Source organism: Prionailurus bengalensis, chromosome B4, assembly GCF_016509475.1.
Source record: "Prionailurus bengalensis isolate Pbe53 chromosome B4, Fcat_Pben_1.1_paternal_pri, whole genome shotgun sequence".
In the NCBI taxonomy this organism is placed as follows: Eukaryota; Metazoa; Chordata; class Mammalia; order Carnivora; family Felidae; genus Prionailurus; species Prionailurus bengalensis.
The window spans coordinates 36,525,948-36,543,887 of NC_057358.1; the positions used below are offsets into that span (position 1 = coordinate 36,525,948).

The window sequence follows — 17,940 nt, forward strand, 5'->3', positions numbered from 1 at the left end:
CTCAGTAGGAGATAACAGAATAAGGGCCAAACACCCCAAGAACTCATTACAAGCAAACTAAATATCATCTGTTACAGATCTGCCACATAGATTCCAAAAGGGCTTCCCAGTGCAGTAGTGGTTATGCAGTTTAGTCAGAAAGTACAAAAATATGTCTATTTTGAAAACCAGTATCTATAGACTCTGGCACTCATCTCTGTGGTTCAATTTTGGGGTGTGCCAAAGTTTTATTTCTTTTCCACTTCAGTTAATTTTTCATTTGATTATAACTTCTGAAAACACAGATGTGGTCCTTTTGTTGAAGGAAAAGGAAAAACTCAAGCCAAAATTTAGAAACATAGATATTTCTTGAAGTTCTGGGATAATATAATCATGTACTATGTTATCAAATAATTTTCAAGAGTAAAAACCTGTAATAAAAAAGGCAAACACAAAAGCATTACTTTAAAAACTACTGTTACAAACCACTCATGTGTAAAAAGATTTTTTTGGTCATGTGGTTATTTCCTGGGAGCTTCAGTCTCCCTTCAGAATTTCTTGTTGTCTACTGACCCCATCTGGCAAAATTATAGAGGAAGTTATAGTGACTAAAGCTACTGCCAAGCCAACCCTTTTATTTTATCTAAGGAGACATTTTAAGAGAAAAAAAGAAAACAGAAGATCAGGTAAAATAATCTAAGGATTCTTAGCTTGATCCCTCTATAATACATAGGATGATAGGGAAAAACATGTAATATTAAAAAGGTCATGCCACTGAGTTTTAATGATTTTAAATTATTACAGGCTAAGCTCTACTCCCACTTAATACCATATATAGAATCTCCATATTTTTACTGCTCTGTTATTTATCTGTCTTCTTTTTCAAGTGTACTACATATGACTCCAACAAATGAACATCTTTCAGGGCTATCAGTATTCTAAATGACAGAATTCGTGTGCTGCCTTTTCACTGTTATTCTTCAAGATGCTTTTTAGTATTCTGATCTTTTATTGGAAAAGTTTTATTAAAACTCTGAGATCTTCTCTTTGTTTAATACAATGATAAGGTAATTACTTCAAAATCATATCCAACAAAACTGGATGAAAAACATTTTAAACAATACAAGGTAGTTTAAAACTTCAAGTACGGAGTTACTAAAAGGGGAAAAATGTCTGTTTAACCTATGCAAATTGGTCTTGAGACTACAGGTTTTCATTGTCTGCCATTCTTACTATCAATATTCAGAATATGATCCTACCAAAGGGGATAAAAAGGAGAAACTGAAGGAGAGTTTTAAAAACACATTGAGAGCTCCATTTTATTCACCATCTGACTTATTCCACATTTGTGAAAGTGGCTACAACATTAATACGAAGTTTCAATTCTTCTTTTGAACATTCCTCCTCTGAGACATTTGAGTTTTTAGACCTACTGTTATTTGAACATATTTGGGTAATTTCCGTTAATAAGTGGATTGAAATGCAGAATAACACTGGGTTGCCATTGCTACAGACTATATCATTCCCCTAACTTAAAGCCCATTTCATACATCTTTCTAAGATCAAAAGAAGGAGAAGTCTAAACATGGAGATTTCTGCTATGGCAGGGTATAGCCATTTAACTTCTTCTTTCAACAAGCCAGAGATGGCAGAATTCTCTTTGAAGTGGCAGCCCTGTTGGCCTTTGAAGTCCCTTGTCAATTGCAGAATGGCTCTGGTGGGGTTTGTTTTGTAGCCAGCTGTCACCATGAAGGCAGACATGACGTATTTCCAGCAGTCTCACTTCAGGGTCTGTCAAGTGACTGATTTCATAACCAGTCACCATAACAAAGGAGATTCAAACTCATTGACATTAGAGCAAGAGTCTACAATGAAACTTACTAAGTTCCCCTTGACAGAGCTTGATTTAAATACTGAAATGATTACACAAAGCCAATGAGAAAATGATTGTCAATTTAACTGTCACCATCTAAGATTCTTAGAATATTAATGTACTTTCCATAAGTTTATCAATGAAGTGGTTCATTAATAATATCTTGTTTTAAATGAAGCATCTTTGAACAATAGTACCTTCAATCTGCACTGACTAAAAACGATGACTTCTGCAGAAATCAGTAACCTGTTTTAAAAGCAGTTTATACTGCTAATTTACAACTGGATTTACTTCTAAGACTGAATGATTCTATGTAGTTCTGAGAAACATGTTTGTATTTATAATACTTTTAGACTGTTCAGCGACTTACCTCAAAAATCCCCAGCACTACCAACATAGAAAACAGTTTAAGACATAAAAGGATAAACAGTGGGAAAAAAATGGTAGGTTAAGAAACTTCTATCAACCATAAATGCAGCCCATTAGAGTACTACATATAAGGAAACAATCTTAAATTACAAAACCATCTTTAAGGCAGGAGAGATGAGACAAATCTTGAAAAACCTAATGCCAAGTTCACCAATGATAATCAGAAGTATTAGTTCCACTGGAAGGAAATAAAGCAAGATCAAAAACATTTTCATCCTAATTTAATCACAGTTTATATCTGTTCTGTAGAATGTTTTGATTTTTCTTCTTTGAGAGAGAGAGAGAGAGAGCGCGCGCACACGTGCAAGCAGGGTAAGGGGCAGAGGGAGAGAAAGAGAGAATCTTAAACAGGCTTCATGCCCAGGGTGTAACCTGACACGAGGCTTGATCTCACAGCTGTGAGATTATGACCTGAGCTAAAACCAAGAATCAGACACTCAACTGACTGAGACATGCAGGTGCCCCAGACTGTTTTGAATTTTTACATGTTTTTATGACATGTAAAAACCGCTATTTCAGAGTTGAAGACTACATAATACAGAATACCACTTTTAGGTAGCTCCTACTATCTGAAAGATCAGCCACAATAGGACAGAGTACTGCACATTCATCCCATGAGACATAATAAGTCCTCTTATTTCCCACCGAAGGACAGGTCATGGATAATGAGGATTTCTATATTTTATTTTTTCCATTCTGGCTACCATGCTTTAAAATCACGCTTTAAAAATAACCTTTCAAATAATATCTATTCTAGTTCTTTAAATCTACAATTGTGAAATCTTTTGAGTTCTTCTGGTCAGATGACAAAGTGCTTCATCAAATCCTGTAGATAAGAGTTGAAAGAAAGAATAAAAACAATTCAAAATATTTTTGTAATAATTCAACATATTTTTGTAATAATTCAAAATATTTTTTGTTAGCTAATGTAAAACTCATAAAACTGCAATTAAACTTTACATTGTTTAGTAAATAAAGCGACACTTCTATTACCAGAAGTGTAAACATTCAGGATGTCAGAATAAAATTTCACTCATTCACTCATTAATTAATTAATTCACTCAACAAGTCTTCCCTGAATGCCACTATGTATCAGACATAATGGTAGGTATTCAGGATACAATAGTAAACAAGACACAATCCCTGCCCTCAAGGAGCTTTCATTCTAATAGAGAAGATGGAAATAGTCTCTTAAAGTGACAGACAGGAAATAAGTAATAATAATACAGTGTTGCCAAACAAACAGTACAGGGTACTGCTGAAAAACACGGGAGAGACATGTAACTCAGACTCAGGAGATAAGAGAAGGTTTTATGGAAGGAGAAGTAGGATTTATCCAGGTAAGAGAATGAAATAAAGATGAAGACACTGCTTCATCCACAGGTGACATGTAGTTCAATAAATGCAAACTATTCTTCGTTCTTCTGCAAAAGGACTCAATGAGCACTGATGTTCTTTTTCTCTCCAGGAAACATTAATATATCTAAGAATTTCGTTAAAATACTAGTATTTATCATGATGACCAGCAGTTAATAGGCAAGCAATAAATGTCAATATATCAAGCCTTGTAATTATATTAAGAGTAAAATTCTATGTACTTTCACTGTGTTACGTTTTCTAGTAATAATAGAGAGTAAAGAGGTACCTCCTCAATTTACGTGTATTTGAGAGTGACTGGTTTATAGTTTTTAGCTCATAGCACACTTCTAAGCTAAAGCCATGTATCCAACTCCCTACTGGACAACTTCATGGGAAACAGGGCACAGGTATCTCAAATTTAACATACACATAGTTGAATCCCTACACTAAACTCCTCCTCCTCCAGCTTTCCCCATAGTTCAATAAACACCACCACCATCAACTTAGCTTTCATGGCAGACAACACGGGCATCAGCCCTGCCACCTCCTTCTCCTTCATCGTCCACATACAAAACATCAGCAAATCTTATTGCATCTACCTCCAAATAAATCTCTCCATTTTCACTGCCAACACTCTACTATGTTCCTGGATTATGCAGTATCTTCCTAACAGGTATTCCCCCTTCTACCCTTATTTATTTTTTCCCTATCCATTTTTCATACAGTTACCAGAATAATCTTTTCAAACTATAAAATGGATTTTCATCATTCTTCTGCTTAAAATGATTTAAAGGTTAACCATTATGATTAAGATAAAACCTGAAATCACTGATGTGACCATCCTACATAATCTGGTTTCTGCCTACCTCTGCAGTTTCATGTCATAGGATCTGTTCTCTTACTCCTTCATTTGCTCACTCACTCATCTACCTACCCACTCAGCCACCAACTCACTTCTACTCAATTATTCTCCACTAACTGGTGGTTCTCTTTTTGCTCTATAGCATGATTATACCATGCTCTTACCATTATTAAGGTGTCCACACAAGTGGTTTCCACTGAAGTAAATTTCTTGACATTTTGAATCTAATTCCTATTGACTTTTCACGTGTCAATTTAAATACCAGTGTCTTAGAGATGCCTTCCCTGAGCATTTATTCTAAATAAGTTCCCCTTGTTATACTTTTTATAATATTATACTTTTATTTGGCTATATCACAATCTCAAAGAGTAAGTTTATGCCTGTGATCATGTGATTAATCTCCATAACATATAAACACCAGGGGGAAAGGGACCATATTTTTTTGGTTCACTAATGTATTTTCAGTTTCTAACACACAGTAAACTCTCAATTAGCATTAATAGAATGTATAACAGAGTAATGGACTAAATGGTATCTTGGAGGCCATTAAACTATTCATGCTGGGATGACATATTCTCTCTGTGGACAAACACCTCTTTCTCACTTCTATAACCTTTCTACTCCTTTTTCCTATACTAATTCCATCACACATGCTATAAATTGAAGTGTCTAGTATTATACGAACACGGGGTAATACACACACATGCACACACACACACACACAATTATGGTCTCACTTTGAAAGTGACCTAGTCCTTTACTAATCTAAAGGATTATTTCACCATTATTTCTTAAAGGAATAATTACTTTTGACAAACAAGTTTGTAGACTACAGATGTTTTCCCAAAAATAAAAATTAAAAAAGGATCAACTACATCAGTGCTTGTCCTTCTACATTATCAGTACTACAAAACTCTGTCAGGCTCAGGAGGAAAAATTAAATGGTAGTTTCTAAGTACATGTGTATATATGGAAGTATCTATCCATCCAACACACTATGGAGTTCAGCCATCCAATACAGTAGCCACTAGCTATATGTGGCCATTTAAATTTAACTGAAATTAAATAAATGTAAAAATTTGGTTCTTGGGGCTCCCGGGTGGCTCTGTTGTTTGAGTGTTCAACTTTGGCTCAGGTCATGATCTCATGGTTTGTGAGTTCAAGCCCTGTATCAGGCTCACTGCTATCAGTGCAGAGCCAGCTTAGGATCCTCTGTCCCCCTCTCTCTCTGCCCCTCCCCTGCTCATGCTCCCTCTCTGTCAAAAATAAATGTTAAAACAAATTTGGTTCTTTAGGGGCTCTAGCCACATTTTAAGTATTCAACAGAAACGTGTGGCTAGGAGTTGCCATACTGAACAGGAGAGATATAAAACATTTCCACTTGCTCAAAGTTCTACTGGATAGTGCTGGTATAAAGACTACCAGAGACTTTGGTAACAAATAAGCACCTATGAATAAAAATGTATATTCCTAGAATTCACTTAATATCAAAAGAAAAAAAGTAACTTCTGTTTGGAATTCAAATCTTTTTAATAGGGAATGGTATTTAGATACCACATCTGAGCACCAGAGAGGGTACACTGCAACTGAAATAATCAACTTTTTTAGGTACTTTCAGTACACAGGAAATGTGTGTGCATATGCATCTAAGTGTTTAAGAGAAAAAAGACATGAATATTAAACAGATATTTCCAAATCAAGATTATGAGGATCAAACACAATTTTCTTTAATCTTAAATTTTCTGTATCTTCTTACTTCTAGAAATAAGCTCCAAGCATAATGTTCTCAAATCCACATTTTGTTTTAAATCGTGCTAATGAGAGTGTTATTTTTCTTTCCCTCCCTACGTTCCTTCCTAAAGGAAACCATAGAGTAATAAATGACTTTGTAAAACTGAAAGATAGCATTAGGATTCAATTTCACAGTACGTATTTGTAGCTGTTAACTAAAATTATTTTTACGAGGAGAGCCTAAAAGAAAATTGGAAAATAAAGGACAGACTAAGATCCTGAATTAACCTAAGACAGACTCTCAGAGGATGGATAACCCAGTGACAAGAACGATACCTTGCTGACCGACTTACTAGTTGGCTATGGCATTCCCAGGCGATACAGATATTACACATTTTAGGCTGAGCAATGGATTAAAACTTGCAACTTAACGTCACAAGGATTAAAACTTGATATATGGAAATGGGAACTTTTAATAAAAAGCATGTTATCACCAGTACTGAATCGACCAGGTGGGTCTGTAGATACTAAATTTCTCTGGGGCCTTAAGCCTTCCTTTAGAGCTATCAAGAGTCATGGTAGTAACAACAGAAGCTTCAGTCGTAGTTAATGTTCACTGGGTGCTTACTATATGCCGACTTTAAGTGCTTTATACATACCACCTCTCTTTAGTGTGGCAGATATATTTAGTATCTTTGACAGCTCAGGGAACCAATACAAATAACTTGCCTGGGGGCACTTGGGTGGCACAGTCGGTCGAGCATCCAACTTTGGCTCAGGTTATGATCTCACAGTTGGTGAGTTCAAGCCCCATATCGGGCTCTCTGCTGTCAGCACAGAGCCTGTTTTAGATCCTCTGCTCCCCTCTCTCTCTGCCCCTTCTCTACTCTCTCAAAAGTAAATAAACATTAAAAAAAAAAAAAAAGTAACTTGGCTACAATTACCATTTTTAACTGATGGAAGCATAATTCCAACCAAGGATTCTAACCCAGAACCCACTTTCTTAGCTATGTAGTACAACTTCTCTAAAGTTCTGGAGTAGCTTTATACTACAGAACCAGAGTGTACAATCTATGTACCTAACCTATCACTTCTGCCTTTCTCAGACTTGCTTCTCCTAACACTCACCATGACTAATTTCAGCTTCATAGAATAAGAGTGTTTTGTCACATGAGATGAAAAAGCCTGAGGGAAAAACTGGTTTGAGGCAAGGAATCAAGAATTCTGGATTTGGATGGTTTCAGGTTGAGAAGTCAATGAATTATATGAAAAAAGGTATGAAGTAGACATGTATACAACTGTCTACTTCATTAGTTTGGACCTCAAAAGAGAAAAGTGGGCTGATCATAAATCTGATATGGTAACAATTTTATTACTTACACTAATGTAGCTATCATTTCTTTAGCATAATTTCTTGGTTTTTATCCTCAAACAAGTTTTTCCCTCAGGCTTTCTCCTCTCAGAAAATGGAACTACATCTGCCCAGCTGTCTAGCCAGAAATCAGAGAATCATCTTTATTCTCTCCTTCATCCTTATCCACACATGCAATTTTATTTAGCTCTATTAGTCTTTTATTTAGCTCTATTTCCAAAAGACATTCTAAATCCATCCACTTTTCTCCATCCCCACTGCCACTATGTAACTTACTCACCTATTACCTAATTTACAACTTCTTGCCTAAACCAGAAGCCTACATGATTTTGCTTGTACACCCACTAAATGTTTATATTAACTATGCTTTTAACCTGGTATCTATTTTTTTAACATAAGTTTAAAGAGTTGCAAAGAATGTGATTTCTTAGGAATTTTTTTTAATGTGTATTTATTTTTGAGAGAGAGCGAGCATGCTCATGTGTCATGCAAGCGGGAGGGGCAGAGAGAGGGAGAAAGAGAATCCCAAGCAGGCTTCTCACTGTCAGCGCAGAGCCCCACAAGGGCCTCGAACCCACGAACTGTAAGATCATGACCTGAGCCAAAATCAAGAGTTGGACGCTTAACCAACTGAGCCTCCCAGTTGCCCTGCTTTCTTAGGTATTTAAATTTTATTTTTAAAAAATGAAGCATCACTCTTTTTCAAGAAAGTATCCAATTAAATGTAAATTATGGAGACTTGATATCTTTTATCTATTTAAAAACTAACTGTAAAGACAAACTGTTCTTAATTAATTAAAAGTTTTTATGTTCCTTTTTCCTCTTTGACCTTATGTTTCTGTTCCATTTCTTCCTAAAATTTTATACTGACATAATTTATTTTATGCTAGACTGTTTGTATAGATCCTGTCTCGTACTTCTGCACCAAAGATATATATATAAATTTAAATTTCTTACTTATAAAATCTCCTGTGGTCATAACTCTATTAGTAAATTATTTCAAATTGAGTTATCATTATAACTACTATAACATAGAATCAATAGAAACTAACATACATATTTTATATTTTGAAAAAATATTAAACATAAAAAGTAAAATTTTATTAAAAATGTAACTTATCACTAAACATTTATCTTAATGAAAGTAATGAAACTTTTATTAGATATTCCTTGATAAATACTTCTTATTGGAAAAAAGACCTAGGATTCAGTACCAATTCTACTGTATGTTTCATTTCCATAGGTGTAAGCACTAAGAAACCTTTATATAAATAAGTAAATAGGAATGGAAGGAGCTTTTTGTTATAGCAATATCTCAAAATTTTGCACTCCTCAGAATTATATGCCCCAAATCACATATTAGCCCATCATTAAAAATTATTTATAATTATCAGCTGGCAACTTAATTAGGTTATCCTTCAATTTTATTGGAAACAAAGAATTATAAACAATCTGAGGGGTTTTTTTTAATGTTTATTTAATTTTGAGAGAGAGAGAGAGGCAGAGCATGAGCAGGGGAGGGGCAAAGAAAGAGGGAGACACAGAACCCAAAGCAGGCTCCAGACTCTGAGCTGTCAGCACAGAGCCCGACGTGGGGCTCAAACTCCTGAATGGTGAGATCATGACCTGAGCTGAAGCTGGACACTTAACCAGCTGAGCCACCTAGGCGCCCCCTGACTTTTCTGATCCATCTTCTTAACACTAATATTTGGAATTACCCATTTGTTACTGTTCCAGCGGGTTTTTTCCTCCTAGAGGAATATAAAATACTAAGATTCAGGAGAGGTGTGCCTATTGTAAAGTGAGGGATGCACACTGAAAAGAGAAGTGAAAAAAGAGAATCTACACATCTTAGATCAATTTGAAGGAACAGTATGTTTAGAAGCTGAAGACCTGTGCCCGTGCTCCTTTTTGGAAAATGTTCATGCATCTTCAAGTCTATGTGCACCTCAGTTTGAAGACCTCTGGCCCAGGCTACTCTAACAACTCATCTGATCTTCTTATTAAGTCCACTCAGCCTTATTGAATCCATTTTCCAACCAGCAGTCAGATGACCTTTTAAAAACACAAATCAGCGGCACCTGGGTTGCTCAGCTGGTTAAGTGTCCGCCTCTTGATTTTGGCTCAGATCACGATCTCACAGTTCATAGGTTCAAGACTCACATCGGGCTGTGCACTGACATTGTGGAGCCTGCTTGGGATTCTCTCTTTCCCTCTCTGCCCCTCTCCCACTCACATGAGCACTCTCTCTCTCAATAAATAAACTTAAAATTTTTCTTTTAAAAAACCCCACAAATCAAAGAATGCCATGCACTGATTAAACCTGTTTAACTGCTTCCACCATTCTAAAAAAAATAACCCTGACTTCTGGCCACCCCTTACATAAGACCCTGCACACCTTACACTGCTCCCACCCCCTAGTCATACCAGTTGTCCTCACACATGTCTAGTTCTTTTCACCTTCCTGCTGTCGCAACACTGATTTCTCCCCACTATTCACATGGCAGGCTTCTCACCCTTTAAGACACAGATTAGGGTGTCTGGGTGGCACCCCAGGTTAAGTATCTGACTTCGGTTCAGGTCACGATCTCACAGCTCATAAGTTCAAGTCCTACATTGGGGTAAATCCTGCCCTTCTCTTTCTCTCTCTCTCTCTCTCTCTCTCTCTCTCTCTCTCTCTCTCTGTCCCTTGCTTACTTGCTCCCTCTCCCCCTCCCCTTCTCAAAAAAAAAAAAAAAAAGACCCAGGTTAAATGTTACTTTCTCAGAGAATGCTCCCTGAGCATTCAATCAAAAATATGTGCTAACCTCTCCAAATTCACCAAATTATTGCCTATTACAGAAAACCTGTTCCTATTCTTTACAGACCTTCTGACAAATTGTAATTTAAAAAAAAATTTTTTTTTTTTTGTTTAGGATCTGTATCTCTCTGCAGACTATAAGCTCTCTTAGGGGAGAGACCACATATTCATCACAGTATATCACCCCAGACTACCACAGCACCACTGGATACTCAATAAAGATCTGTTGATCTGTTGAATGAATGAATGAATGAATGAGCAAGCAAACCCATGAAAAAAAATATTATCTGCTTAAATTCCTTCAATAGTTTTCCACTGCCTTGAACATAAAATGAAATGCTGGAGTAGAACATGAGACTAAATTTGCTTAAGCATGATCAGATTGCAGGCACCTCCCTATCCCTCCCACAGTTCTCCCTCCCATAGATCATGCCATACATATTTATCCTAAATTATAGCTACTAACCACTATTTAAAGTTTCCTGGATGCTTCCACTTTTCACATATGCTGATCCCTCTGCATGGAATATGGTGAATATCCTTCCACATCTTTTTTGCTTAGTTCTTTCTTTTTAAGACTCAGCTCATGCATTGGCCATCTCCTCCAGGAAGCCTTCTATAGATCTCTCCAATCTGGATTGTATGCCTGTCCCTCCTCTTCTTATTCAGATCACTACCATGGCACTTACCAAACTGAACCATAATTATAGGTTCATTCTTCAGTCTTTCCAAACAAACTATAAACTTCTTGAGACAGAGGCTATTTTTATTACCTTTTTATTTCCAGTGCTTACTATAGAGTCTGGAAAACTACAAGGTATTCAATAAAAGTTTGTAGAAAGGGCAGCATAAGTAAAAGGGTCATTATTTTATTTTCTGAGCATTACTGCCACTTAATTTAAAAAATGAGAAATATAACTTACTATAAACATTCAGACCAGTACAAGACTATGTTTATATGACCAAAGAATAAACTGTCAACTCTGGGAATAGCTAAAAGTTAATAAGGCAATGGAAAAGTTTGAAGAGTACAATGATAGTTTGATTAGCATACATCACCTTCTGTAGGCTACCCAGTTACTAGTGATGCTTCAGTAGTGGCAACTGTTCTGTTTGAAAAAGTATTTGTGTATCATGGTGATAAATGCTGTGTAACTGATTGGATAGATATGCAACCAATAGGGAATTTATATATCTTTAAGAATAAAACAAGAGATGGGACACTTGACAGTTGCCAGTTGCAGACTGGGCCCCATTCACTCATGTGCCTTGCTCCACTTCCTCCACAACTGTGTCTGACAAACCAGACATGACTGAGGATAAGAAATTTGATTAAGTCAAAATTGAAGAAGTTAGAAACACAAGAAAAAATACACTGCCTTCAAAAGAAACAATGGAACAGGAGAAGCAAGCAAATCATAATGAAGCAAGCATTTGTCACCAATATGCACTGTACATTCCATAAGCACTGCCTTCTTATTTTACTTTTTTTTTTTTTTTTTTTTTTTTTTTTTAGCTATTTAACTTTGCAAAATGCAAAGAAACTGGATCAAGTTTAAATGACTATACTGCCCATTTTCACAATAAAGAATCAAGAACTTCTGACCGGGAAGGCCAAAAGCCTGTCTTTCCCACCTGCCTGTCTAGCTGGCAGGAAAGGAAAAGAACTTGGATGTTGAAGGAAGAAGGTGGATAGTACAACTGTGAGATCCAGAGTAAAAACCAAGCTGGCCCAAGGTAGGCTGTAAAATGCAGTTTAATCAAGAGTGCCATTTTTTGTTGTTCAAATGCTTTTAATTACTGGAATGCATAATACCCGGGAAAAAATTTTTAAGATGTAATCCTAAAAAATGCTCATTAATCTATAAGTACCTGCATACAAATCACAGGTATAACCTTATGATCTTCTGGGTCAAAAATATAAACTTAACATACAAGCCAAATAATATCAAAATGGCAATTTAAAAAATGAATACCACTATTAAAAATGAGATTTTAAAACAAAAGTCAGAACTCGTGTAAATGTTAGTTATATTGAGAGGATATATCTTTATCCCTCAAAACATTAAAAAATGCACTTTAGGAACATATAAATCCAGCCTACTGAGCCACAAGAAAATATCTTACTATGTTAGAGGGGTTTTTTAAATCCTTGGTTAGCAATGTAGCTGTAAAAGACTTCTTCAAAAAATAATCTTAGTGAAGATATTTAAAGTATTCTTTTCAAGTTAAAAAAAAAAGCATTTCAAAAATTTAACCTTACAGCAGCACTGCTGAACTAAAGAAATTGCTCCCTACCTCCTCACAATTATGAGACTTAAGACAGCCAAAATTACTCTATTCTCATTTTAGGAAAATGGATTCTCATATTCAACAAAACACAAAACCTGCTAAAACTTGAGCAGAGAGAAGTTTCAGAAAAAGAAAATCCATGTGGAAAAGCACAAAGCAAAAGTAAAAGGAGCCCTTGGGTTTCCCTCCATGGGATTATATTCACTTTCACTTCTCCATTTGTCAGCACAGGTTATAGGACATCTTCCTTCACTGGATCATTATATTTTTATATTTATATTTTATATTTTTATATCATTTATATTTTATATCATTATGTATCTTTATATTTGGGGGCATAGGCTCAATATGGAACAGCATGTATTGGGAATAAAGAAACTGTAACGGGATCCTGTAAGAAGAAATGTTTTCCCTTGACCCTTTTTTGCCTCTCAAACTTTAAAAGGCTCTGTATTTTATTTTAGTAAGAGAGACTGTTCCCAAACAATTTTACTCTGCACTTTAAGAAATCAAGAAATGCAGGTATTCTCCTTCTATTAGAGGGTGTTATTTCTTCTCAGAGGCTAAATTTAAGAGACAGAAATGTCCCTAGCCAAAAAAAAAAAAAGCTTTACCCATTTAAGATGTTTCAAATGAATATTTCTAGATTACCCTGGTGTATACAATTAATACATATAAGTAAAATTAACAGCAGAGCTGAAAGACAGAAAAAGATAAAAATAAAAGAACAGAAGATGACAGCAGGAGGGGACAGTGGATTAAGATTATATAGCCTCAGAAATACAAACATAAAAGAGGCTTCTTCATACTTTAAACCACTGAGAGCTCAAATGACTGGTCTCATGCAATATTTTACTCAATAGCTTCAGATAGGCAATGAGTAGCAGCATGGTAGAAAAGAAGAAAAAGATAAACAGGGAGGAGAGAAAGAAAAAAGCATGTAATTAAAAGCAAATTAGATATAGCCACTTTGGAAGACAGTTTCACAGTTTCTTACAAAGTTAAATATAATCTTACCATATAATCCAGCAATTCCCAGGTGTTTACCTAATTGAGTTGATAATTTATGTCCATAAAAAAACCTACACACAATGTTTATAGAAGCTTTATTCATAATTGCCAAACACTGGAAGTAAATCTAGATGTTCTTCAGTAGGTAAAGGAATAAACAAATTGTAGCACGTCAATACAATGGAATATTATTCAGAAGTAAAACAAAATGAGCTTTCAGGCCACAAAAAGACACAGAAGAACCTTAAATGCAGAGGCTAAATGAAAGAAGCCAGTGTGAAAAGGCTACAAACTGTGTTTCCAACTATATCGACATTTTGGAAGAGGAAAAACTAGAGAGACAGGAAAAAGACCAAGGATTACGGAGGTGGAAGAAGGATGAATAAGTGGAGCACAGGGGACATTTAGGGCAGTGAAACTATTCTGCATGATACTGTAATGGGGAATACATGATATTATACATTTGGCAAAACCCAGAGAAGTGAACAAGATGAAGAGTGATCCAAAATGTAAGCTATGGACTAGTTAATAATGTATCAACACTGGCTCATCAATTTTAATAAATCTGTCACACCAATGTTAACACTAGAGAAAAGAGGTGGAGGAAGGAATATATGGGAATTCCATGAACTTTCTGCTCAACTTTTTTGTGAACTAAAAAAAGAAACTGATCTAAAATAAGTCTATTATAAATAAACAATACATAAACACATAAATTTATAAATAAATCTACCCCCCCAAAGCAAATTATAACTAGATTCACACAATAATACGTTTTAAAAACACATACCAGTTTACATGTCATAATGACAGGATGTATTATTAATTGTCAACATTTCTATGATTCCCAATACGTAAGACTTGTCATTATATAATGATTCCTAAACAGAAAAAAAAATCTTCACAGAAAGAAAAAAATGGGGTCATTTTGAAAATAAAGGTAAGAATGTACAAAAGGTAAAATCAATAAAAGAAAACACCTCTTCACCCTGGAACAATGACTGTCACCATCCCTTCTCTGAAGCTCTCCACTACCCAAGCTCTACTTAACTGTACATGAGGAAATATTCAAATTACAAGTGGACAAGGCATTTATGTAGGAACAAGGCACTGAAAGACACGAAAAGTTCAATCTCTGCTAATAAATATCAGTTTGTCTTTCTACACTTAACATTAAAGAAAACATATCCTCATACTAACAGTTAAGAAAGGACCTCCTTAAGGCGCACACTACACCATGCCTGCTTTCAGAATGCACCTTCTTCCTTGTTATGCAACAGTATACCTTAACTCACAAGACCACTGGTGGTCTCATCATGGGGGTTCCCAAAAGATTCAGGTTACTCTCTCAATGAACTCTTTTTACCATATTTCTCCAACAAAGAAATGGAAAGGAAACAATAACTAAAAAAATTAAATGTCACGATCTCTGTGTAAGGAAGATTCAAAATCTCTATTCATATTCTCAAAATGGAAACTGATATTAGAGACTTCACTTGTTAAAACCATTTTTCCATTCACATTTCCCATCTTTAGTTATTCCTCCTAACAATAAATTTAAAAGCCACTGCACAGGGATCTAAAAGATGTAGAAAAATATATAAAGCAAACACCACACACAGCAACAGTAGAACTCTTTAATAAGTCACCTCAGGGTTGAGACATACTGATTGGTTAGTCTCAAGTGTCATGATATCTATGTCCTTCATACTTGCTATTCACCTTTACTTGTTATAACTTTAACTGCTCTCTTGAACAAGGCAGGGTATAAATAAACTATCTGCTATTTAAAATTAACATTTTAACTCAGATCTGTTTGTGTTTTCCCATTCAATTTAAAAGCAGGATTGTGACCAGTCTTGCAACACACAGACAAGCTCCATTTCATCTCAACAGATACATGAGCATATGCTACATAAATATATGTGAAATAAGTCCCAAATTATGAATGCAGAGATTTTTAACATCATAAGTCAATTAATATGAGCCAAGCCTTATGCAAACATAAGAATTCCAATTCTTATTTAGGTCCAAATACTTGTACCTGATGAAGTGCTTCTGAAACCCTATAAACATATGCAGAGTTTGCCTAAACTATACTGGTTGGGTTTTACCTTTTGTTTAACCAGCAGCATTGCCAGTAACTGTATAAAATTGCAGACCTGTTTTTCAGCACTGGTCCTGGCTGACTCCTCTTGTGCTAGCACCATTTCTCGCTCTGCAGTTATCTGTACACTTTCTCTTAGTGCTTCTTCCAGCTCTTCAATCCTGTCATCCTTCTTACGGAGACTGTCCTGGAAAACGATGGAAGACCAGGTGAAGTAGACTAATTAGTTAACCCAAGAGAGCCTATTTATCAAGAAAGGTTATTTGCTTATTAAATATTCTTCCCTTCAGAAATAAATCCAAGCCAGAAAGATATCTTCACAGAGGAAAGAACAAGGGAAGAAAAGAAGTCTAATAGGAGGTTGAAGAAGAATATTATTAAGAGCAAAGCATCAAGTTAGTTAAGCAAGAGAAACTTGTGATGGATTTGTTCTCTGTAACACAGAGAATAAAACCGTGTTAAGCAGCACACACAGCAAGGGCTTGATTACTTAAAAACACAAAGTTGTTTTTGAACTACTCTCTAAACTGGGCTTTAAGCCAGCTTTGATGAAGCCTAAGTAGTAAGACACAATACGAAAACATTCTCTCTCCCTGAAAAGTTCAGCCTAGATGAAAAAGTTAGATAAACAGCATGATTTTTCAGACTATATTCTTCATATAGACACTCATTAGCAAACTAATTTAGAAAAAAAGAAATGAAAGTGATGTTTCCTAATGATTTCAAGACAGCAAAGTTTTCTCTTAATTTCATATGAGAAAACTAAAAATGATAACTGGATAGAAGTGATCTGGCTAAGGATGAGTAATTTCATTAGCCAACCAATTCCCACTAGCATTGATATTCTAAATAAGCTGAAAAATTAACTCTTGGGAAGGTAAATACGGATTTCTATCAGAAAGACAAAATCCTATAGGACTTTAAGAACATGTAATAAAGGAAAGATCTTAAAATAAGAAGGATAAATGAGGCAAAGACCAAGCAATATTAAGAATTAGATTCATCAGATTATAAGCATTTCTTCTTTAAATTCTTCTAGAACCAAAAGATTAAAAATAAAGTGCTGCCTTTTATTAATACAATTAAATTAAAAACACAAGAACAAGAGTTACTAAAACATTCTCCAACTTTCAGAATACTTGCCATCAGTAAAAGATATGAAAGGATTTTGTCCTTTTTTGTGCAACTCTCACTTAATTAGATTGTAGTTCACTTTTATAAGTGCAAGGCACAGAAAGTCCTTCCTAACAACTTTGTCTTCAAAAATCCAGAACTTGAAATCTGTCAAAGGTTAGTCAGATTTTTCTTCCAGCACTAAAAGAATAGCATCTTTAAAAAAAAGAATATTCACATTTCAGTAATGCATGCCATGTCCCCCCCCCTTTTTTTTAAGTGTTCATTCTTCTAGTAGGAAATGTTATAAAATACCCTGATTTGGTCCTGTAAGTAAGGTTCTGCCTTGTACAGGACAGTTTAGCTCTATCAAAAAATGCTTTCTTGAAATCTTAATGCTTCCAGGTGGCTTGCCATGAGTAGCAGAGTGCAGCTTCTAAAACCGTTGAAGCTTCAGCTGAAGGTTCCTAAAACAACGCCAGGGGAAATGAAATGATGCCAGTAAAAACAAAGGCCAAGGTAGTTTCAATTCAAAGAAAATGAAATGTAACAGAAGGATTATGTAGAAAGAGACAGATCAGTGAGTTCAGTCCTCTCAAAATGTCTAATGAATAACTTTATTTGTAGTAACATGGGATTTTGAATTACAAATTGTAAGCAAAAAGAATCACTAATGTTTCCCATTATCAACTGGTTGTGAATAACTCAGAATTATGTTTTTGTCCGGTCAGTTATTTTCTTCACTCTTAAGCTGTCTTTTGAAGATCTCCTGAGAGGCTTCTGTTATTCTAATCTAAATTATCCCAAAGAACTTCCCAGAACCTATTTCAAACAAACAGGCTTATCTGCATTTCTGCATGGACTGCAGCTTTGCAGTTTTATCAGTAAAACTTTTTTAGAGAGAGTTTACTTAATAATTTATCATAATGCAGATAATCAGTACAGGTTTTCATACTGAAAGTTTCATCAAAACCAGTAAGAAAATCAGTCTACCATATGAGCTCAGTGCACC

At 35.3% G+C, this 17,940-nt stretch overlaps 1 protein-coding gene across 14 annotated transcripts in view; it reads right to left on the reverse strand.

The window, feature by feature from the left end:
* Positions 1-17,940, reverse strand: part of ERC1 (ELKS/RAB6-interacting/CAST family member 1) — a 518,359-nt gene that overhangs the window by 251,142 nt on the left and 249,277 nt on the right. For 10 of the 14 annotated variants that reach the window (XM_043565007.1, XM_043565004.1, XM_043565003.1 and 7 more), the window contains one exon: positions 15,871-16,002. The exons of the other annotated variants lie outside the window; for them this stretch is intronic. In XM_043565007.1, coding sequence (XP_043420942.1) covers positions 15,871-16,002 — 132 coding nt within the window. The remainder of the gene's footprint in view (positions 1-15,870; positions 16,003-17,940) is intronic. 14 annotated transcript variants of the gene reach the window in all.